General features: G+C 37.0%; 1 protein-coding gene across 1 annotated transcript in view; it reads right to left on the reverse strand.

Moving 5' to 3' along the window:
• HCN1 (hyperpolarization activated cyclic nucleotide gated potassium channel 1) overlaps positions 1 to 23,439 on the reverse strand; it is a 388,448-nt gene extending 365,009 nt beyond the window's left edge. The window contains exon 1 of the mRNA XM_012449553.2: positions 23,033 to 23,439. Within this exon, the coding sequence (XP_012304976.1) occupies positions 23,033 to 23,439 (407 nt within the window). The remainder of the gene's footprint in view (positions 1 to 23,032) is intronic.
• Between the last annotated feature and the right edge of the window lie 2,082 nt (positions 23,440 to 25,521).

The raw sequence follows: 25,521 nt of genomic DNA on the forward strand, positions 1-25,521 counted from the left end.
TCAGGTATTGTCTTAAACAAAGTTAAAGAACTCAGGGACCAAATCAAACAGTGCTAAAGACCTTCAAGAAACAGGATCCTGGAGCCTGTTAAACAACTTGCTGTCCTGAATCTACCCTCTTCTAGCCCGTTTATAACCATTCCATTATTGCTGGCCTTTGGGTCTCTCATCTTTAATCTTCTTGTCAAGTTGGTTTCTTCTAGAATTGAAGCCATAAGGCCACAAATGATCTTGCAAATGGAACCCCAGGTGTCCTTGGCTCCAGAGTTCTATCACGAACCTCTAGATCAACCTGCACCCCTGGAACACTCCCCTTTCAAGGAAACCTCAACTGCAGGGCCCCTTCTATGCCCCAATTCAGCAGAAAGTAACTAAAGAGCAATCGACGCCATGTCCCAACAGCAGTTGGACTTTCCTGTTCAGAGGTGGGACTGAGGGACTGTGTTAAGGAAAATGGAGTCCACAAGGGGCATGGTTTCAAAGGCAAGAGCTTCCCAGTGCCATGCCTCCATCCACCTCCCCATCCGGAAACCCAGAGTTCTTTGTCTGACTTTCCAGGCACAGAGTAGGCAAAATTCCATGTGTGCTCCTTTGTTTAAAAAGCCCGAGGAAAGCTCTGGGAGGAACGGACTCTGTTGCAGACCAGACAGCCAATCCAATATCAAAGTCAAAGATCAATCGCTCCAGAGGAAGTTTAAAAGAACTCCTCTCATTGGACGAGAACATGAATGGGGCAGAAATAACTCCAAGATTAAAGTCCCACTGCCCCTTACCTGTGCGGACTCCTTCTCCCGATCACCTCCCACAGCAACATAGAGCCGTCTCTCTCTCTCTAACTGTGCAAATATCCCCTCCGGATTCCCCTCCCATGGCAGCATGGGAGCTCTACTTCTCTCTTTCTCTTTCTCTGCTAAACTCTTTGGTTCCAATATTTACTTGAACGATAAGCTCACTGTGCCTCCAGGGCCCCTTCCCCCATTCTTGGGGCAAAGAGAGGCCGAGAACCTTGGGCAAATCAAATTAGGGAGGGAGCTAAGCCCCTCCCGACAACCTGGTTACACTACCATCTGAATTCTCTCTGTACACACAGGGATGCTGAACTATTAGAGAAAACAATCACACAATTATGCCAAAGATGGCAAAAAAAAATTATGTTCTTCAACTTCAGCCCCATTTTTCAAACTGGACTGTACGTTTTGACCTTTCTCTGCACCATTCCGAAGTATTAAATCACCTTTAGCTTCACAAAGAGCCAAGTAAGGCTAATATGATTTCAGGGTCATCTCTATAGCTCCCATCACCCACCTGCATCCAAGCAGTTTGTTCATTTCCTTCCATTGTGAACAACTATTTTATACCATTAGACATAAAAACTTAAAGCACAAAAATTTGATAAAGTCATTTCAGTGTGAATATACTTCAATCTAAACACCATGAATAAATGGTTGATGTCAGATCCTTTTCTATTTTAATAGAAGATAAGCTCAAGAGTGAAAAGGGAAATGCTGTAAGAAAAGGTTGATGAGCAATTCAGGGATTATCACACTTCACAACTTTTCCAAGACTCAGTCCTGTCGGTCATTGATTGGATCAAGACAAATATGGAGCTGTCCACAGCAGTTGTGTGCATGCATCCCTGCTTCACATGATTTATAAAGTATGTGAGTGTATGTTTGTGTATGTGTAGTTTTACATGGCTGGACTTCATAAAAACAAGCTTTATTCTCATATTTATTTTTGAGGTATCACTTTACTTCAAATTTTCACATATACTTTGTCACTTAGCTTTTCCAGTATGACCTGCTTTTTCATCACGAATATTGCCTATGAAATCTTCAAAAAATCAACCATATTTTAATGTCTTATAATTACATAAAGAACAATATAGACATAACTTGCTCTAGACAAATACACACACATATATGCCTAAGCAAATCTATATACACCTTACATTTTTGTTGGTCAATCAGATACATTAGAGATCATATTAAGTAAAGTGTATCCATAATTATAGTATTAAAATATTTTTTTATTTGTATTTCTGTACAAGAAAATCAGGATAAAATTTTAACATGTTCAGAGCAAGATATGTCTGGAGCATGTCTTGGAACAAGACACTTAGGACATTCAGATAAATGACAATGGAAAGGAACTAAATCAAAAGGAGGTAGAAGACATAAATGCTCTGGAAGGAATTTGAAAAAAAAATAGAGAAAAAAATAGAAGGGCTAAAATAACCAGAGAATATGTGCAGTCTCAAGATAATGGGATATGAATTATAAATAAATTCTAAGAGAATGCAAAGTAAAGGAATGGTCATTTACATGTTGAATGATTTGTGGGAAATCTTAACATTTAATGGAAATATATTAAAACACAATCATGACAGAGGAAAAACAGGCAAAGGTTCTGATGACACATTACAGAAGAAATTGATATGCAATATGATCCTTGAGAGGTACTTAATTATCTATCATCTGTCTATCAGCTATCTATCTAGCCATCAATCTATCTACCATCAGTCCACATATCATATAATCCAATTAATACTGGTGGGAAATGATTCAAAAAATTTTTCTGCATTTGCTTCATTATAACTTAAATTTGCCAAGTATTTATTTCTGTCTTCACACATGCCTGAAACATGTGGCTAATTCCTATTTGTCTTTTAATTCTAAGTTCAACTGCCACATCTTCATGGAGGCTTTTCCTAACCCCTTGGATTAAACTCCCAGCTCTATCTTTCCACATCTTACCCTGTAGTCTTCCTCTGTTATCAGTGATAACCTTTCATTACTTGTTTTCTGCATGTCTTCCTCACAAGACTGGAAGCTCACAAAAAATACAGATATCTGACTTCGTCACTGCTCTACTCTGGTTGAGGAGTGGCTGGCACATATAGGTTATTAAGAATCTGTATTGAAGCAAATTGCATATCTGTAGAGCCTTGTCTAAAGCTGAAAGGTAAAGGCCAAAGAGCTGGAGCCTTGGAGGGAATTTGAGCAGCAGTGTGCAGAGACATAGGAAAACAATACAAAGGGAAAAGAAACAGAGAAACAAAAAGGGGTGTTAAGTGCCACTAAGGGGTCAAAGTAAATAAATTCTGGTAAGTGTTGGTTATATTTAGAAAAAAGGAGGTTAAATGACATTTACTGTTTACTTATTTGGCTTAATTTCATTTTGTTGTTCTGTTTTATTTCTTCAAGGTAGGACTTGAATGGAAAGGGTTATGGAAATGGTAATATAGGATTAAAGAGTAATGATAAACAAGAGAGAGAAAGGACAAGCAAGAGAGAGAAAGAGAGCAAGTGAATGTAAATTTCTCTTTCCTAAGGTTTGGGAAGGTCAAAGGTGAACCATGGAAGTAGCAAACATAACTGAGAGCCAAGGGTTTTGTTTAATTTAAATTAAAATGTTTGAGCATGTTTCCTATAGAGAAAGAATTTAAATTTACCCAGGTTAGGAGGATAAATGATAAAACGTATTTTTAAATTATCCATTATTACAGGATATTCTGATCTTGAAGACTGGTAATAACATCACCTACCTCATCGTTCCAATTTAAAAAAACAAAAAACTATTGTTAAACAGAGAAGTTTTGGGAGAATTTTCCCAAATTCTCCAGTATATCTGTTTCTTTGGGGATTTGGCTTCCTCGAGTTATTTACATAGCTCTACAGTACAAATAAGTGATGGCTACTTGTGAAATAACTGTTTTGGATGCAGTGATTCTCTTAGGCAAAATATCCTGCTATCAGACCTCAAGAAACCAGAAGGAATAGTCTCAGGGGTACAAGAGTACCACAGTTAATGGAGGAACTTCTTGGGCATCTGCCATCTGAAACCTCATGCCATTGTTTCTTGCCTTTCTCAGTTGCCTTTTCTTTAGTAAATTCAAAGTCTAATAATAACCCTCCTAAATTTTAGCAAGCAATTGTAATCCATTTTTATTATTATAAACTCCAATTTATAAACTATCTAATACATAACATTTATACAGTGGTATATTGTAATCTAATGACAAACATTGACCTTTTTGTGTAATAACTGTCTCTCTCCTCAATATTTATGGCTAAAGTTTTGAGCCTCTTTCTATTTCCATGCACCTCCCAATGACTTCATCATGAGTACAGCTCTTCTTTGCTATTTTCATTTAAATAGTCTGTTCATTTTGGTACTTAAGCATTACCATTTAAAAGGATACAAAAACACATAATGAAAGGAAATTAAAAGTATTTTTAGGAAGAATGTTTTCATTGGTTCTTATAGTTTTCTGGAGTATTAAACTTAAGTACAGTCTAAAGAAGTTTTGTTTCTTTTTACATGTCTCCCTGAATAAGAACATTTCTATTTTCAAGATTTGCCCTTAACTCTTTACTGTCAAATATTTAACATTTTGGGAGGAGAGATCCAAGATGGCTGATCACTAGCAGCTAGGGCTCATAGCTCCCAGTGAAAGCGCAGAGAACTAGAGGATGCCACACTTTCAGATGAATATTTGTTGCTCACGGACCAAGAGATTCCCAGCAGAGGAGTCCCACGGGTCGCCAGGGCGACTCTTGTGGCCAGCGCGGCGGTTTTGCTGGTGCCTCAGCGCGGCAGTTCTTGGTGCAGAGTCCGGAGATTCCCAGGCAGAAAAGCACCATCAATCTTAACACCGTTGTTTTGGCCAGTGCAGTGGATTGCTCAGATTTCGGCACTGGGAATCAAGAAGTGACGTCCCCTCAGAGACCTAGTTAGAAAGTCGGTAATTACAAAGACGACAGAGGGATAAATATATAATGAAGGGAAGAAACCAGCCTAAAAAGGCAGAGAATACTCAAAATCAGAATGCCTCTCCCTCTACAGGGGATCGCAATTCCTCATCAGTAATGGAACAAGGCTTAATGGAGAAGGAGTGTGTTCCAATAACAGAAGCAGGTTTCAAAAGGTGGGTAATAAGAAACTTCTGTGAATTAAAAGAACTTGTTCTAACCCAATGCAAAGAAACTAAGAACCTTGAAAAAAGGTTTGACGAAATGTTAACAAGAATGGACAATTTAGAGTGGAATATGAGTGAATTGATGGAGCTGAAAAACACAACACGAGAACTTCGCGAAGCATGCACAAGTTTAAACAGTCGAATTGATCAAGCAGAAGAAAGGATATCAGAAGTTGAGGACCAGCTCGGTGAAATGAAATGAGAAGACAAGATTGGAGAAAAAAGGATAAAAAGGAATGAGCAGTCTCCAGGAAATATGGGACTATGTGAAAAGACCTAATTTACGTTTGATAGGTGTACCTGAATGTGATGAAGAGAATGAATCCAAGTTGGAAAATAGTCTTCAGGATATCATTCAGGAAAACTTTCCCAACCTGGCAAGGCAGGGTAATATTCAACTCCAGGTAATACAGAGAACACCACAAAGATATTCTTCAAGAAGACCAACCCCAAGACACATAATCGCCAGATTTATTAGGGTTGAAATGAAGGAGAAAATACTAAGGGCAGCCAGAGAGAAAGGTCAGGTTACCCATAAAGGGAAACCTATCAGACTTACAGCAGATCTTTCAGCAGAAACCCTACAAGCCAGAAAAGAGTGGGGACCAATATTTAACATCCTTAAAGAAAAGAACTTTCAACCCAGAATTTCATATCCAGCCAAACTAAGCTTTATAAGCGAAGGAAAAATTAAATCTTTTGCAAACAAACAAGTACTTAGAGACTTCACCACCACCAGGCCTGCTTTACGAGAGCTTCTGAAAGAAGCACTATACATATAAAGGAACAACCAATATCATCCTTTCCAAAAATACATCAAAAAGCAAAGAGCATTAACACAATGAAAAATTTACACTAACTAATGGGCAAAACAGCCAGCTAGCATCAAATGCCAGTATTAAACTTATATATACTCTAATTGGATAAAAAGCCAAAACCCATCGGTATGCTGCATCCAGACCCATCTCACATGCAACGATACACAAAGACTCAAAACAAAGAGAAGGAGGAAGATTTACCAACCAAACAGAGAGTAAAATAAACAAATAAACAAAAAGCAGGAGATGCAATTCTCGCCTCTGATAAAGTAGACTTTAAAGCAACGAAGATCGAAAGAGGCAAAGAAGGACATTACATAATGGCAAAAGGATCAATGTAACAAGAAGAGCTAAAGATTCTATAGATCAACGAGACAGAAAATTAACAAGGACATCCAGGACTTGAACTCAGACCCAGAACAAGTAAACTTAATAAACATTTATAGAACTCTCCACTTCAAATACACAAAACATACATTACCACTTCACACCTATTCCAAAAGTGACTACATAATTGGAAGTAAAGCACTCCTCAGTAATCGCATAGCATTTCATAGGTTTAAATGAAATATTGGTTGGCTGCTTGTTTGTTATTTTCTTCCCTTATTCCTTCCTGTCTACATCATTAAGTATAATTATTGGTATAAAAGAGGTTTTCAATACCCGTTACTAAATTGCATTCTAGCCTGGGCAAGAAAGCAATACTCCCATTCTCTCTCTCTCTTTCTCTTCCTTTTTCTTCCTCTTCTTCATTCTTTTTCTTTCTTTCTTTCTTTCAAAAAAAGAAAAAAAAAATTAACATTTTGGAAAAACAAATGAGCATCTGAAATAATTAAGTTTTAACACATAAGATCTAATCCAACATGATGAATTAGAAATGAAGTTCCCAGAAAACTGTAGCCAATCTTTGACTAAAAAGCACCATTTCCCACTGGAGAATATCAGCTAAATAACTAGAATTTATATAGCTAGAAAAAAAATATGTATAATTACTAAAGGTGTATAAATTTAAAAGTCTGAGAAAATGACTAAGTCATTGGATCAGAATATGATTGAATACCTTTGGGACAAAGCATAGTGGCTCTGAGCTAGGTCTCTGTGTTCAAATCTTTCTTCATTTATAAGCTATCGTTATAACTGTCTAACCTTTCCATAGTTTGGTTTTCTAAGCTGAAACAGGAAACAGTACCTGTCACAGAGTTGCTCTAAGGACTCAGTGAAGTAACAGAAATAAAGACACTTAGACTAGCACCCGGCACCTAGTTAGAACTTAGCAGGTAATACTGCAATTGGACCACTTTTTGTAGAATATCTCACTGACTATGTTGTTTTCCCCTGTGTGACCAGTTAAAATAACATTTCAGCAAGAAATCTTCCCCCAACTAAAAAATGTAAAAGTAACTATGACAGAGAATGCTTTAAATCTCTACTTATTTTAGGCATTTAGGACAACATAGAAGCATGCCTTTCAATAAAAATGATAGACAGCATTTCTAGTCACACAACATATTTTGTGAACTTCATTCTAAATCAGGTGAAGTCATAGAACCACCTCATGTCTAGTTATTGATTATGAAAGAATTTAAATATGTGAATGTTGAACTGGCTTAAATAATTGATAAAAATATTCTACTTTTCAGTACAGAAAGTAGATATTTTTAAAATCACATTTAAAAAACTGTTTCTTGGGAGGAATGCTATTTTCAAATGTTACTAGCTTCTAAATATTGTCTACATGACTGTATTTCATAAATGTTTATAGCAATGTGTTTGTGGTAGCTGTGACACTGATTTAAGAACACGTTTTGGTCATTACTATCTCTTGCTGTTTGCCTGCAGTGAGCTCTCATAATTAGGGCTGAATACACTGCACTTTTAAAATTAAACCAAGCCTCTGGGAAAGAATCATGGAAATAGATAGTTAAAGGACACCCAGGCAATTAACAAGCATGATAAAGTTAAAAATTGAAGATAGGAAAGTAGGTTAAGAGCTTTTCTCTCTCTTTGCAACATGATTTGTTGATACAGAAGGAATATTTATCAGTTTTATTTTACATAGGAAAGAAATGCAAAAGCAGTGTCACATTTCAGTCAACTAAAATCTTTTGCTGTTTTCCAGTGAATTTTTCTATTAAGTGTACAATTCTGAAATAATTCTACATTTGATTGACTTTCAAAACAAGTCTGACAATGCTTTATGCTTTGTGGAATCACGACAGTGTAACAATGAATGAATAAAGAATTGCTATTTTATAAAAAATATACTAAAAAGGTATTATTTGTGATTTGAATTTATTAGGCTTCTTTTATTCCATTACGTAATACCTCCTTTCTATATAAACTACATGAACCAAATAATAAAATGATTTGCATCCCAAAATGTTGATAGCCATGAAAGTTTTCACTCTTCAAAAGAGAGGGAAAGTCCATTCAAATCCAATTAAAAGAGTTAAGATTCCGATTTTTCTGAGACTATGTCTGGGACATTTCCCCTGCATAAAGTTGCATTAAGTTGCTTTGCCTCAGTATTATTAGGGTTTTGTTGAAAATACAAATTGTGAGTAAAATGGAAAGATAAATAGTAAAATTGAACTGTCCTTTAATTATAGCCTTGATCTTTCTTTTTCAAAATTAAGACCTCTTCCTTTTTTCCCCCTTCCTTTTTATTGTGATGCTCATTAATTAAATATGGTTGGTAAAATAATGCTTTTCTAATTACATTATCTTTTCATGTATTAGGTGAAGGTACATTTAGTAGGTAATCATTATGAACTCAAATTTAAACATCTGATGGGTTTGAAATCATTAAAATTCTTATCCTTTTCAAAGCTCATCTTTGGCTTCTTCAAGTGGGATCCTGATTATTTTTGCTATTACCCTGGTAGTCTGATAACCTCCTTAATATCTGGTATGTCCAGTTATTCCAGGCTCTTCACATACGTTGCCTGCCCCAGAGCTAGGATCATACATTTCTCTTCTTCAAATTAAGGCAGCCCACTTGTGCAAATTCCATCCCAGTTTCAGCTGCTGTTCCATCCCATTCCTGTTGGCTGCATGGGAGTCTCCCATATTCTCAGGTCTGTCAGATGCTTCTGCTCTGTTTCCTTTCTCCAACAGGTAAGTGCAAAAACAACAGGTCTTGCAGTTGTTAAAGGTTTGTGTCAATTTACTTATCTTTCAGGTTGCTAAAGATAGTTTTCCTGTAAAAGTTGCCCATGGCTTTTTGTTTGTTTGTTTGGGTTTTGGTTTTGCGCTGTCTTTTATATACAGAAATTAAGCTGACATCTTAGTTTTTCATTTTTTCAGACTCAAGTTCCTTTCGCTTTTGAAAATTATGTTAAGTTCAATTTTCCTGTATCAAGATCTATGATACCTTTCCTATTTACACAAAGGCTAATTTAACACTGCTCACTCAGGACATTTTCCATTGGAATATTTTTTTCTTCACTGTAAATGTGGTAAATACAATTTTAAAAAATACAAACCTGGTCAACAAAAAGTTAAAAATAAAACAAAAATCCATTTTCAAAATATTGACTCGATATTTTATTAATTAGACCTAGAGGGACATAGTGTTAATTTTCCATCTCTGTACAACAGGGTTTTAAAGGTGCACTGTTAAATCAAATAGCACAATTTGGCAAGGTGGAACAGAAAATAAATGATACATACCTAAAAGTAATGTAATTCTTTCTAAATGTCATTGCCCAAAGGGATACATTCTCAACTTTATTTCGATTAAGATAGCACTGATTCTAAAGGCAATGACATTTAAATAGTTTTTATAGGGCTGTAAAAGAAGAGCCATGCCAGGTATAACGGATAGAATGTTTATGTCTCCCCAAAATTCATATGTTGAAATCCTAACCCACATGTTAGTGGTGTTAGGAGGAGGGGTCTTCGGGAAGTGATTAGGTCATAAGGATAGAGCTCTCATCAATGGGTTTGGTGCCCTCATAAAAGAGATCCCAAGAGATCCCTCACCCCTTCCACCTCGCTAGGTTATAGTGAATAGACAGTCATCTGTGACAAGCATATCCTCACCAGAGAGCAAATCAACCAGCACCTTGATTTTGGACTTTCCAGCCTCCAGAACTGTGAAAAATAAATTTACATTGTTTATAATCCACTCAGTCTATGGTATTTTGTTATAGCAGCTCAAAAGAACTAAGACAAGATATCATATATATATATATATACACACACACACACACACACACACATACACACACACACACACAAACACACACCCCCCTCTACTCAAATTTTAAAAACTACATAAAATCAAGCATTATAGTAAATAGAGCTCTTAGAAATATGCATTTATTTAACTGTAATGGCTTTAAATCTTATTTCCAAATGCATGTTTCTGTGAAGTAATAAAATGCAGATTAGATGTCCACACTAAATTATTGTTTTTTATAAAGCACACAGGGAACAAGGTTGTTGGAAGTTATATATTAAAACCAAAGTTAAGCATAGTATTGCTAAAAGTCTCTTTATTTATTCAAATTTATTAAATGCCTATTTTATATCCTGCATACTTCTAGCCCTTGGAGCCTGGGAGTATAGTAATTCAAACAGAAAAAAGAAAAAAACCCTCATGTTAATGGGCCTTAAATTCCAGAATCTGGGGATGATAAACAATACTCGAAGCAAAGAAACAAAACATTTAAAAAAATTAAGTATGATAAATTTCGATATTGTGATATGTTCTATGAAGAAAACTGCGATATGCTCTATGAAGAAAAACAAAACACTAATTATGATAAATTGTGGTAAGTTTCTCATATCTCTGTGATATAATATGACAAATAGATGATAACCTAGAGTTTATGAGATACGAGAAATAGATGACAACTTGAAGTTTAAAATATGTTGATATTGTAATGAGTTTTTATTATAATTTTGCACTATTATAAAAAACATATGAATCATCTTTGTTTCCATGTGTTTGCAAACTTGCCATATTTTTTCTTTACAATAACTTACTACCCTATACATTTTCAATATTTGTAAAATATAAGGTATCAAGCTGACCTTTAGAAAGGTTAGAATAATTTACAGGCTTTAGTGTCATGATGGCAAGCTCTCCCTCCATAGCTTTATTATTAAATAATTCACTAATATTTTTCCAGGATTTCTGATATCAGTTATTTTTACCATTTATAAATTTAAGCCTAACTTTGGATTTAACTTTGCTGAAAATAATAAAAATTGATTTTACTCAATTATTTCACTAAACCATTTTTCTAATACTAAATTAGGATATATAGTTTATGTTTTTAGTTTTTTTAGTCAGTGATTTTTTTTTCTGTTATAGATTCTAATCATCATTGTTGATATAAAGGAAAGTTACTGCTATAGCTTAAAATATTTAACTTAGAAGCAGCCATCTTTCTGAATTTAGCAGTTAACCCCATAATTTATATGTTGGTTCAACCAACTCTTTAATGTTTGCAAAAAATAATTTAGCTTCTTTTCACCCCAAGTATATTTCTAGTTAGAATTATGTGCCTTATTGTACTGCCTGACCTATCCAGAACAAGCCTCTCTTCAATTCCTGCTGATCAGGTAGCTAGCCTCAAAATTAAAACTAGTTCTTCATAGGGAATTCTCTCCCTCTCAAGGAAATTCTTCCTAGCCAGCTATAGTTTTTTTTTTTTTTTTTGAGACAGGGTTTCACTTTGGATGGAATGCAGTGGCGTCATCTTGGCTCACTGCGTCCTCAACCTCCTGATATCAAGCAATCCTCCTACCTCAGCCTCCAAGTAGCTGGGACTATAGGTGTGCACCACCATGTCTGCCTAATTTTTGTATTTTTTGTAGAGACAAGGTATCACTATGTTGCCCAGGCTGGTCTCAAACTCCTGAGCTCAAGTGATCCACCCACCTCAGCCTCCCAAAGTGCTAGGATTATAGGCATGAGCCACTGTGCCTGGTCCAGCTTCAGCAATAATTCTTAAATAGCTTGCCCAGGCAAAACTCTATGCTTAAATATTCCATGCACTGTTTTTAGTGTCTCTATTTTGGCATGACAATATTAGATAGTTCAGGAAGTCTTAACTTGCGGTCCAAAAATAAATGTGCTTCAAGGAAACCACAAATCTCTTGAAATTATAGACAAATATTGTAATAAATGCACAGGTCAGAGGGTCCATAGCTTTAATGTGATTTGTGAAGTATTTTATGAGTCTTTAAAGCCTAGAATCATTAACACAAATGGATAACCATGAATAATTAGTATAATCAGTAATTATAGCCAATTAGAATTATGGGATTATTTATATTGTACAATACTTATTCAACCATAATTTGGTGCTTCTAGCATGTATTTCTGCTTTTTATACATTAAATATACATCCAGATCACAAAATATAAATGTCTCCAATCTTCATTCTAATTCACTTACATGAATATTCAGGATAAGTATCAAATTTATTTTTTAGAAAAAAAAGACAGTTTATTAAAAATACTATTTAAACAAAGAATGACCCTTCTATAGGAAAAAATAAGGAACAGTTGTTCTCCCTTTAAAAACTAATCAAATAGGCCAGGTGCAGTGGCTCACATCTGTAATCCCAGCACTTTAGGAGGTTGAGGTGGGTGGATTGCTTGAGGTCAGAAGTTCGAGACCAGCCTGACCAACATGAAAAACCCATCTCTACTGAAAATACAAAAATTAGCAAGGCATGGTGGCACATGCCTGTAATTCCAGGTACTTGGGAGGCTGAGGCAAGAGAATTACTTTAACTCAGGAGGTGTAGAATGCAGTGAATTGAGATCATGCCACTGTATTCCAGCCTGTCTGGCAGAGCAAGACTCTGTCTCAAAAAAAAAAAAACTAATCACTTTCAGTATTCATTTTTTCAGTCTCTGCTCATGTTCCTCAAACAAACTAGGTAGTGTATATTTTAATGAGGGGCATTGTCTTTTTAATAAAATAACAAGGCTAAAACATTCTGCAAGGGCGATAAGTGACAATTGCTCTAGAAATGATGTCATAAAGATTTTTTTTTTAATTTGTCAGATTTGTAGTATATCTCAAATTCTTTTGTGTTCCTAAAGAAATAATTATATTTCTAAATAACAATTTTTAAAGATTGTTAAACATGACAATAAAAAAGAAAATGAAAGATTTATCAGGTTATAACTCATCTTGTTTGCCTCATATAAAATACTTAACTGATTTGAATATCCCAAATGGTTTATGCCATTTTCTGATGAAAATAAAGATGAACAGAAAGTAGCACATGAAACTCAATGACATCAGAATTTTCCCTAAAAGCTATTTCCTAATGTTCAATACTGTATCCATTCCATACCAACTAAAGAGATTAAACCGGAAAATTTTACAGAAACAGAATATATTAAAAATTTTCCAATGCTAAAGTGCCTCAAGACTAGACCAATTTCACGTAACATACATAAAATACGTCACTGCACATCAGGGCTTCTGCTGTCAAGGCTTGCATGAAGGTAAAAAGGAAACAGCAACACACTATTTACAAGCCCCTTCTTTCACATAAACATTTTCTTCAGGAATTCTGGAAATGGTTAGAGTATGTACTTAGAGATTATTTTATTTTTTCAAACAACTAACATGCCTTGTTTTAATTTTACTTTCATAATAATAACTCTTAAACAGCATTAAATGCAGAGCATCACTTCTAAGCACAATATAGAAATGTTTATATAGCATATAGAGTATACATACACACTATATATACTATACACCCCATGAATTTTATATCTATATATTTCTATAATATATAAATATATATATTTCCTTATATTATAATTGAGAAAATCAAGGTCTAGTTACTAAGGTGGTGGAGCTCGGATTCTGATCCAAACAGTTCCTAACATTGTTGCTTCAAAATAATATATGCCCATAGTCTTTTTTTTTAAGCAAAACAGCATCAAGGATTATAAAGAGAACATATAAGCCTCACCCTATTCCTTTTACCCTACATATCACTTTCCAAATTTAACCACTCTAATTGTTGCTTTTGGCGTTTAGTTCATATTTCAAAGAGATGAATTTACCAACTTTAAACACTATTCATTTATTAGCTTCCAACTATGGAAGACAAGGACTTAGCTTTCTTATATCACCCAAACTGCATTTACCTTTCTCCTGCCCTCCCACCCTCCCAATTGCACCACAATCGTTGTTTAAATCAGTCAACTGGTTTACATTATTGTGACCAAATAAGCATTATGTACTGATGAACAAGGAACTGTGATTCTTTTCCCTTTTTTAGACACCTTTAGATCATTCTGGAGTAAATAAAGGTCTTTTGTTTATTTACTTGTATCCAATGTACTCTACAAATATTTATATGAAAGTCATCGATATCTTGTTCCAAATGATCTGTGGAACACCTAATAACATTATTTATCAAATGCTGATATCCATGTCTTTTTCTTCTACCCTGAAGGCCTTCCTCCAGGACACTTTGCTTTCCTGCCAGAGTCTAGACTGGTTTCTATCAAGGCCAGTTATTTTGGGGTACTCCTGGGACTTCAGGTTTCTCTGTATTAGAGCCCATTTCCTAGCTTCTATGTCTTAATGTTGTTTGGTGCAATTTCCTGTTTTGCAGGAACATGTCATCTAACAACTTTCTAAGAAAGGGTACATGGGTAATTAATACTAGAGTTCTTCATTTCTGAATATCTTTATTTAAACTTTTTATTATGGCAAGGTGTGGATATCTTTTAGAGATTATTTTCTCTCAGAATTTTGTAGACTTCGTTACATTGTCATTTAACTTGTATTATTCCCACTATATGTAACTTTTTCTTTGGAAAGTCTCAGTCTTTTGTTTGTTGCTGATTCAATGGTGTTCTAAAGCTTCTGTGTGATGATTCTTGGACAGTCATTTTATTTCATGATGCTAAGCATTCCATGAGTCCCTTAGAACAGACATTTCAGTTGCTGCTATCTGGAAATTTTTATCTAAAATGTCTCTATTAATTCCATGTGTCCTTTTCACTCCTTGTTATCATTCTAGAACACCTTTTCGTAGATTTTGACTTTATAAATTAGTTCTTCATTTTGCTATATTTTCTTATATTTCCTATCCCCGTTTGTCTTTTTGCTCTAATTCTGATAGGCTCCCCAGACTCTACCTGCCAACACATTCCATCTAAGAGCTGTTTTTTAAATTTCTTACTACTGTTTTCATGGCATAGTGTTCTTATTGTGTAGATAAAATATTTCTGAAGCTATCATTTATAAAGTATTTTTTATAATACTATCATTTCTCCTTATCCTATCCCTCTGGACCTTCTTTGATTGTTTGATTTAGTCTTTCTTTGTTTGATTTAGTCTTTCCTTATGAGACTTTTCTAAAATGTCTGGTTATCTTTTGCTTTCAGTTCCATATTAAGCAATGCCATATGAAAAATATAATTACAGTCTCAATGTACATATACAGGAATTTTTGCAGTGATTAGGCAATAAAAATGATTTTTATACTGAAGCCTTTGAGATGTCTCACTTTGGAGGTAATTTCTTTAGTTTCCTGCCTGAGAAAAATTGACCTGGCTCCAAGCATCCTAATGTCAGCACAGAGAGTTCTATATTCACTAAGGAAACCCTTACTTAATTCTGTTTTCAGTCTGGCTTTCCTGGAACTATTTCATAATTGGCATTTCCAAGTCCTGAACTCTTCTGGATTTCAATGGGTGAAGGATTGTGGAAATGGAATAATTTCTCCATTAACTTCCTATTTTACAAATGTTTTTGAGATCTATATTCTCTGCTGTCTCTTCTTTCTTCCACTTACCAATGTGTCTGTGCTTTTTCATATTATTTTGGAGTGACTTAAAGAGGGAGGAAGTATAAATGATTAGTTCAATCCATCATGTTTCTCAGAAGGTTTGGGGAATTATTTATACTGGCAGCCTTGTTTCTTATTATGTAAAAGAGTTGAAGTGACAAAATTAATATTCACAAGAACTGAATTCCTGGCCCAGTTCTTACTATCTATCTATGTCACCATGTTCACGCGACATAACTTCTCTGCAGTTTCATTTATTCATCTGTGTATTGGGCAGGGAAATGTAATAGTTGGGGCACATATTGCAGGTGCCAGTGGGAAGTGGATGCCAGGTATTACTGTAGGAAAAAAAAAAGCTTTCATTGCTTTCATCTGAATTTGTCAACTCTAAGATTAATGTGCTCATGACCTGGTTGGAGAATAATTCTTTGTCATTCAGTCAATAAATATTTATTACAGGTCTGTTATGTTAAATTTCACTCCAAAGAGAAATATGAACATCTCTGAGCAAAAACTTGTGCAAGAATATTCATGTCAGCAGTTTTACAATAGCCAAAAAGCAGAAACAACCCAGCTGTCCATCAACTGATAAATGAATAAATTAAATGTAGTATAGCCATAAAATGGAATGTTATTAAGCAAGGAAATAAATAAAGAACTGATACAGGTAACAACATGAATGAACCTTGAAAAAACATTATGCTAAGTGAAAGAAGCCAGTAACAAAAGACTCTCTATTGCATGATTCCACTGATATAAAATATTCAGAATAAGCAAAAATCTACAGAGAGAGCACAGATTAGTGGTTGCTTAAGGCTGAGCAGGAGGGTGAGAGAGGAAAGAGAAAAGTGAGTGCTAATCCATATGTGGTTTCTTCTTGGGATGATAAAACATTATAAAATTTATGGTGGTAATGACTACATAACTCTGTGAACTTAATAGAAAACACTGAATTGCATACTTTAAATGGGTGAATTATATGGTATATGAATTTTGTCTCAAAAAAGCTGTTAAAAAGCATATCTGGATGTAATACTTAGGTGATGGGATTATCTGTGCAGCAAACCATCATGGCACATGTTTACCTATGTAACAAACCTGAGCATCCCACACATGTACCCCTGATCTTAAAAGAAAAGTTGAGGAAAAAAATGAATCATCTAAGAAAGTTTGGCAAGAAAAGTCTATTATGTGCATGTTTATAACATGGGGAATATAAAACTGAGTAGGATTCATAAGGTAGCATGGCTCAAATTCCAGGGAAGGGACACATATACAAATAATTACACATTCTGATGAACAGAAAGCCTAGATAGAAAATAAAGTAAATGTGAGCACAACGATTAAATGGAAATATAAAAGATGAATAGAAACTAGCTATGTGGAGTAATGAAACGTGAAGAGTATTTCAAGAATGGGGGTAAATGTCACATTAAAATCTTAGTCGCAGGAGAGAACTCAGGTTGTTCTAGGAGCTGAAAATTTAGCCAAGGGGCTGGAACACAGTGCTGTAATGAGTGGCATGTGATGAGGTTGCATTTATAGGTTGAAATTACGCAGGAAAAGCTCATAATTGAAGCTTGAAGCTCATAGAAAGTCTGTCAAATGCAGTGTAAGAGTAATGGGAAGTCACTAAACAGCGTAACAACATTATTTGATTTTCTTTTTAAGATCACTCTTGTCACTCTATGAAGAATGAAATGGAGGACAGGTTACACTTTCTGTCCTAAAACAGCCTGTAAATATCTTAACAGGAATGTCAACCTTGGAGAATTTACATTGTTCTTGCCATTTTAAGAAATGTGTAAACTGGAGGCAGTATTAATTGGTTAAATCAATATGTATAGAATCTCTAGAAAGTTCATAGGCAGTCATTCCATTCCCTGAACTTTAGCCAGAATATAATGAAGAGTAAAGTGCAAAGATGTTTGTTGCAGCACTCTTTATAATACTGAATTATTGGAAACAAAGCTGATAGTCTAAAATTTGTAAATATTTACTAACTTCATATGTATGTAGAATTAGCCTTATATTTTTAGAGTTATAGCTAACGACTTGAAAATAAAATTATGTTTATATAAATAAAATTATAAGTTGTACATTTAAGGCATGAGTAATGTTACTTCTTTGCTTTAACTGAGTAGTCAACTATTAGGTGAAATAGAAAAATACTATGAGAAAATTAACTAACATAACTTGAAAGAGTCATGAAATCAATTTTATCAAAGTTGGGTGAAATGTATCAGATAAATGCTCAACTCAAAAATAATCAACTTCTACATATATTCTTTACATGCATAGTTGTATATAGATGTCCCTTGAATAGTTTCTGTAACACATACGTACAAATAGAATTAATAGAGCCATGAAGGTTAATTTTGCAAAAACATAAAATTTCAGGATGCACCAGGAATATTGATTTTTTTCTGTAAAACTAATGGTAACTTGTACATCCACATGCCTTCACAAAGAAAATTATTTTTAGAAGAAAAGTAGTGAAAATAGAATTTACTTAGTGCATGCAGACTTTTTTCATTATCACTACTTCCACAACTAAAATACATAGTGTCAGCCTAATTTATAGTTTATTACTCTTTCACACAAAATGATAAAATGAAAACTTGTCACAGATCCTGCAAATGCTCTACTCTTCATGCAGTGCTAATGATCTGCAATAATTTGTACTGTGCTTACAAGAAACTCTATTTGAAAGTCCTTGTCCTGAGCCCAGTTGTCTCTAAATAATGAAGTGAATTATCTGCTAAACACAACAATTATACTGAGAATAAGATTGTCACCTGAGAATCATACCAAATGCATTTTGCTGGCTTCATGTTCACTATAGGACATAGGTGCATTGAGTTATATAATAATGCAGAATTACAAATACTATTTATACTGCTTTTTGGTGGTGATGTTGTTTTGCTTTGTGGTTTTTGATCAAGCAGATATAGCTGAATACAATTTTGTTAAATGAACCTATGATACAAATAATAATATATCTTTTCAGTGCATTTAAATTTCTTTCATTATTCAAAAGGAACATTCATAAATCCAAGTCCACATAATTAAATATGATTAGTAAGGTGTACCTCTCCACAGATTCTCAATTTATAATCATACCCCAAAAGTAGCTTTAAAGGGAAAGTTGCTCAGAAAAAAAAGGAAACCATCTTATAATATTTTAATAGTATAAATCATCATATTTACTAACTGCAATAGTGAAACATTTGCTAAAATTTAAAGTTGCATAACTTACATACACACTAAGAAAAAGTAACTAAATAAATTTAGCTACTTTTTTTACACCTTTAAATCTCTGAAGAAATTTCACATGCCTAACAGTTGCTAGAGTCACTAAGAAAAATGTAATTGAACGTATAAAGCATAAAAGGTAGACCTAACATAGAAAGAAAATAAATTCTTATGGTTAATTTTGGCTATGTTGATATGAAAAGCAAATAAAAGCAGCATTGCTGGCAGAATACAGAATGTGTTCAGCACAAAGATAACACTAGGCTAATTAGTCTTTAAACCCCAGAAGGCTGAATTGTTTTCTTGTGCGAAGCTCCTGTGAGAAGCAAATGTTCTATGATGAACTGTATAATATGGGTGAAGCCCCCCTTCCCTAACCAACACATTCTGAGATCAGTACACTTGTGGCTGCAATCCAAAGCAGAGATGGAAGTCCGGAAGTGACAGTATCTTCAGGAAGTAACTCCCATCTCTAGAATCCTTGAGCACTTATAACACAGAAAGCTTTTCACATACTTGTACTAACGATGAAAAGAAGTTGAAAAAAATAAGAAGTCAAGATAAAACTTGCCTCCCTTATGAGGAGCAAGATGTTGGCTGGCAATGTATATGGAACAGGAGCTTTCTTTTTAAAAGTCCCTTTGTATTAGCATGATAGAACAAAATAACGTCAGAATCTCTGAAATGGCAAATAGTCTGGTGATACATTCTTCCATTAAATTATCTGCATAATAAAAATCATCAACAAAATTATTCTAAATATTCTTTCAACCTATTTAAATGATTATATCATAACTGTCAATTGGCTGTGGAAGCACAATGCTTGCCCAGAATCATTTTTACCTTAATAAAATATTAGCTAATTAATATAAAATCACTATGAATTTTTAAAAATCATTTTTAACCTCCAAATTAAATGTGTCTTGTGTCATTCACATGAAATTCAATAAGACTAAGACCATGCCATCACTACACAAAAATCAAGGTACATTTGTTTTTAAGTAACTATCCATATTTTCTCTAGTTTGGGTGCTTCTATACCACAGTATAAACAAAAACATGCGCTTGTTGTGTTTACTAAATTTTGTAGCTTCCACCCAGTTATTTCAAACAGTATCTATACTATTGGACTCCTTTTATTCTCTGAAGGTTTCTAACATCATCCTCTCCTGAGGAAGAAGGGAAATACAGCATCTCTGCCCTACTTACACCAGGGGTAGAGAAAACCACCTGCCAGACACAGCAATAGCACTCTTGGGCTCTGGCTGGGAAAAGAGGCACTAGCTAGCTCTCTGAGAGTCTCAGTGGGAGCATAGCCCTGTCACTTGAGGGAAGTAAAGCAGAAAGCCATGGGTCCTAAATATCACCCTGAGAAAGGAAACTAGTAACAGTGTTAAAGTCACGACATGCCCTGGAGTAAGAACACAGTAAACTTCTCTGGCCATGCAAGGCTTATTAAAAGTGTCAAGGAAAAGAATCCTCTGGATATCTTCATTTGCAATATCTCCCCACTTTTAATAGAAATTACTCTTAACTTTTACTTGCTCAGTTTCTAAATGATTAATGAACTTAAGTTTGGCATTTTAGGAATTGTAGTAAAGCACCTCCCCAAAAGAATCCCTCAGGAAAGGGCCCAAAGTAAATAGATCATGACCACAAACATATCTAATATCTGTTGAAAATTACTCATACATTGCTTTTCCCTGAGAAAAAAAATTACTGAATTTTGTCTTTCATATTTTTGCTTTTTTCATTACATTATCATGACATGTTATAGGTTTCAGAAAACCTTATATTGATTTTGAGATCATACAAAAACATTAATGAAATAAGATGTAAATATCTTTTGAATGTAAACAAGTACATGATTATTTCTCTAGTTTGTTTTAAAACATCAGTGTGTATTGTAATTATGAGTTTTATCTATTTTTTTCAGATATCTTTCAGGTTAAGAAGATCTAAATAATTATAATTGCTTAACTGTACCTGCCATTTTCTTTGTTCCATTTTTGCAAATGAAAATTCAAATATTCCAAACTATTCCACAGTGGAGTTTATTTAGAGTATTAGCTCACTTTTAAATCATTTTCCATTTCTTTGAAATGCATAATAAAATTAAATCATCACCTGATTTCAATTTGTCCCTTTGTTCAGTAACAATGTTTATTTTTAAAGAAATCTTTTGTTTCCAAAGTGGGAAAATTAGGAGAATCCTGTAATTTCATTCATTTAAAAGACTTTGGCACACTATTCTAATTCCTGAAAAGTGGCCCTATGCTTTTATTTAGTAAGTGGGAAAAAGTTTATTTGATGTATGATATCATTTTGAAAAGGGATAGTCCTTTTCACATTGCTGAAAAATAAAAGCATCACATGTAATCATTTAATTGAGTGAAATTAACTTTAAAAAGTTTAGCATTTTTACATGTTAATATTGAACCCCATACATTTCTAGAAATACCACATTTATTTTTGGTATTAAGACTTGAGGCTGTTTTCATGTAAATTATTTTCACTTAAAATCTTAAAAGGAGGTGAAATATATTTCCATTGGGGACTGAAGAAGATAGAATATTCTACATTTGATTCCCACCTTTAAAATGCTAAAGAACATGACAACCTTACACATTTCAGAACAAGGTCATTTATAAGTTTGCTTCCCTATCTTCCTACTGGAGGAAACATGTTTGCTTATTTATAGATCATTTTAATATGAACATTCTTTCAACCAAACTCTTAATGATCTCTAGACTATAAACATCATTAGGTTTTATAAGTTCTCCTTTGGACTTTGCTGTGTGTTCTTACAAGTAAGTACCTTAAAATCATACACTTTCTAAAATCCACTCACTCTATGCATAGATCACAGAGGCTACTGACTTCTGAGACAATAAATACCTCAAAGAAGGCAAAGATAGTCACTCTGAGCCTTTGTGTAGCGGGACTGCGGGGGTTTCACATATAATGTCATTCAGAACGGTGGACAGCTCCCGTTAAGGCACCGAGTTGGTAATAATTTCCTTAGTTTCTAAACTAACTCCAAGGCTGCTTTTCATTGCTATATTTATTTGCTATTTAGTAGAAGCCTATAGAGAATGCTTAGCATATGTACATACTCCTTTAGTTGATTCTTTTTTCTTTTAGAACGAGTTCGGCCAAAAAAATAGATATCACCCTGAGTTAATTGGAGTTAAATCGTTCTGGATTTTAAAATGGAAAGTCCAGCCTTGTTCAGGAGCTAAGAAAACCGTGAGCATGCTAATAAGAGGATCTACTTCACGACCTTCATTTGACAATCTCTAAACATGCTTATCACTGAATGAATACTTGGGCGACAAATAAGATCAGAAAACGTCTTAATTTTAATTCTCCAAAGCGGAGTTCTCCTGCTGACAGCTCTCCTGCCCTTCTTCCCAAGCTGGGGGATGTGAAAGAGATTTTTGAAACAGACTTGTAGTCAAGGTCAAGAAAGGGTGCCGCTCTATTTCAGGAAGGGGGCTCTGGAGACGCCCCCTCTCTCTGTTTCAGGAACTAGAGGCTTCCTGCCATGCTCCTGCCCTTCCTGGAGGCGCCCGGCTTTGCTGAGACCTCACTTGTCAGGGACTATCCAAGTGCAAATTACCCTTCTCCTGCCTGCCAGCGCTGTTTCTGAGGAAACACTGTGAGGATACCCAGCGCCTATAAAGAAAAACAGACTAAACACACTCCCCAGGGGCGAGCGCGGCAGGAACTCCTTGGGCGTGTGAATCGCTGTCTTAGGTTACCCCGTCTTCTCCTAAGCCCAGAAGCCTCCTTTTCCCTCTTGGTTGAGACCACGCTTGGGGGAGTCGCGAGAGGAAGGATGGCCGCTTCCTCTCACTCCCGTCTCTGAAGTAAAAGTTTCCCTGGTACAACTTAGCCTCCCGCTAGGGAGGGTCATCGTGGCCTCCATCCTCCCCCGATCTGCCCCAAAGTTCACGAGGCCAAGGAGGAGAGTCCATCTGGGATTCCTGGGCAACAGGAGCGCATCCTCCGAGCCCCTCCTGGGTGGAAACTACTGGGAGGCGCCGAGTCAGCCCGAGCCGACGCTGCCGGCAGCGCCACCCCCCGCCCGCCCTCCAAGTCCCCGGGGCGCCCCCCTCCCAAGCGCGGGGAAGCGCGTTTGAGGGCGCGCCTGAAGGGAGGGTGGGGCGGCGACTGGGAGCCCTCACCTGAAATCACTGTAAGGGTGGATAATCCAGAAGCCTGCAGTTTTAACCCTTTCCTGCTCCTTCTCCACCGCCTTCTGGCTCCCAAACATGCGGAGGGAGAATTTGTTGACCCCGGGCTGCAGCATTGAAGTGAACTGCCTTTGCATGAAGCCGTACTGCCGCCGGGGCCCCTCGGCGTCCTCGAAACCCCCAGCCGGCTCCTCGCCGCCGCCGCCGCCGCCGTCCACCTTGAAGCACACGGAGTTGCCGTGCTCCTTCGCGCCAGCCCCGCCGCCCCCCGGTGGGGTGCCCAGGCGCTTCTCGGCCGCGGCCGGCCCCGCGCCCGTCGCGGATGTCTTGGCGGGGAAGACGCTGTTGCCATCGTCCCGGCTGTTGGACGAAGAGTTGGACTTGCCGCCTCCTTCCATGCCCGGAGGACGCGACCGGCGACGGCGCAGGCTCCAGACTCGCCGGCCGCCCGGCGCCAGGGACACGAAGCCGAGAGGGCAGGGGCCCGAGCCGACTGCCGGCGAGGCGGCTGGCTGCTGCCCGTCGCGGCGGTGGCGGCGGCGGCGGCGGCGGCAGCTGCTGCTTCCCGCCCGCGCCGCTCCTCGCTGCGCGCCTGGCTTCCGCCGCCGCCGCTGCCCTCAGTGGCTGCGCTCCGGGCTCCGGCGCGGCTGGTGCTGAGGCTGAGGCTGCCCGAGCGAGGCGAGGCTCAGCTCGGCTCAGCCCTCGCGCGCCAGCGCCTCCCCTCGGCTGCCCTCTGCTGGCTGGAATGGGTCTCTCCCCGTCTGCACTCCACACATGCTCGTTACTCTTGCTCCACTTCTGCCCAGCGTGACATTGAACTCAGGAGCCCTCGGAGGAGACATTCATTGGTACACGTGGAGAGGGACTCGGTGTATGTTTGCATGAAAGAGCGGGGAGAGAGGAGAGAGAGCAAGCCTGAACCAGCGAGTGTGTGTTGCTCCAAAAGAGACAAACATCCTAAACTCATGGAGACATTGTCTGAACGCCTGTTTGAATAACGTTACAGATGGGGAAAAGGGAACGAGCTGACTATGCATGCCAAAAATTCACGTGCAAAACCAAATGTCCAAAAGAAAGTAAAGTTTGACAATGGCAAATAAATGTCAAAAGTACCAGGGAAAGTATGCTTGTGTGCGTGCGCACGTGTGTGTGCTAGAAAGAGAGGCAGAGGGCAAAAGCTACCAGGTCTGTGTAATCCTGGGTAACCAGCTGCTTGGGGCTTTTCAGATTAAGGTTCTGCACCTGGGGACAGACAACTGACCTCCTTACACTTATCCTTGTTAATTCTCGCGGAGTTCCTTAAACAGAGGATGGGATTTCTTTCTTTCCAGGGCCATTCATATCAATACACATGCAAGCAGGTCTATCAGCCACCAATATTGAAAGAAAAGTGTGTGAGGGAGGCCTCGCCTGAGCTGACCTATCTTTTTAGATAAGTTACATAATCAATAAAACACACTAAGGGACGTGTGTGCCTGTCAGTGTTTACTGACACCACGCTAGAAGTAAAGACGTCTTGGAATCTCTCATTAGAATGTCATTACCATTTCAGAAGGGAGGAACATTCGTAAGGAAAACTTACAAGCGTGGTACCGATGCTGAGGAAAGCATTCTCCGTTTCCTCTTATTCACCCTGCATCTCTGAAACCCACTGGATTAGCTAAAAGAAGCAAAATGTGCTGCCAAACCCACCAATCACTCAGCAGGGCAGCCCAGGCGTCTGAAGAGTTTCAAGACTCCCAAATGTCCCAAAACATCTGTTTCAGATACAAGCTTTGCCTCCTGCTTACAGCCTCTTCAAAGGAAATCTTGGCCTGCCAAGAGTCCCAGATCCCCTGGGTTCCTGTCAGCTCAAGCCACATTTTTTGCAGAAGGGGCAGGCTCTCAAAGAGGGAATGTATGGCAGGCTGGCAACTAGTGACCCATCATAAGAAAAAAAAAATGAGTGGGGCCAATCAAGCTGTTTTTTCTGAAAAATTAAACAGTGATGAAGCCAATTAACAATGAGGGAAGCAAGGATAAAGAGAAAGGAAGACAACTGGATGCCTTCCTGAGGGGTTAACAAAGGCTGAGAAAGGAAGCAGAGAACTGAGAAGAGAGCAGAGGGAAGCAGAAACGAGCCATTAGACCTAACTCTGTTGCAATTCTGTAAGATTTCCCTTACCATTCTCCTTACCATCGCCTATGCTAAATCTCCTTATTTCACGGAGCTATGTCCTGACTCAGACACCATCTGTTTTCAACTAATCATAAACCAGAACCCTAAGAATAAGTATGGATGGCCAAATTTTAATGGTAAGAGAAGGAAAAACATGAAAATATAGAGCTCTGATCTATCAAAATAGAGACCTTTCTGTACTTTGGAAATCCAAGAGGTCAGATGAGGATACCAGGTGCTGAGGGCAGAAGGAAACCACGGGAATGGATGAAAGCAAACATTGCCCAAAGCAGAGTTCTGCCTAAGAAAGGCCCGATTACTC

This window comes from Aotus nancymaae, unplaced genomic scaffold (genome assembly GCF_030222135.1).
Source record: "Aotus nancymaae isolate 86718 unplaced genomic scaffold, 86718_ANA_hifiasm-v0.15.2.pri h1tg000014l, whole genome shotgun sequence".
NCBI classification, from domain to species: Eukaryota; Metazoa; Chordata; class Mammalia; order Primates; family Aotidae; genus Aotus; species Aotus nancymaae.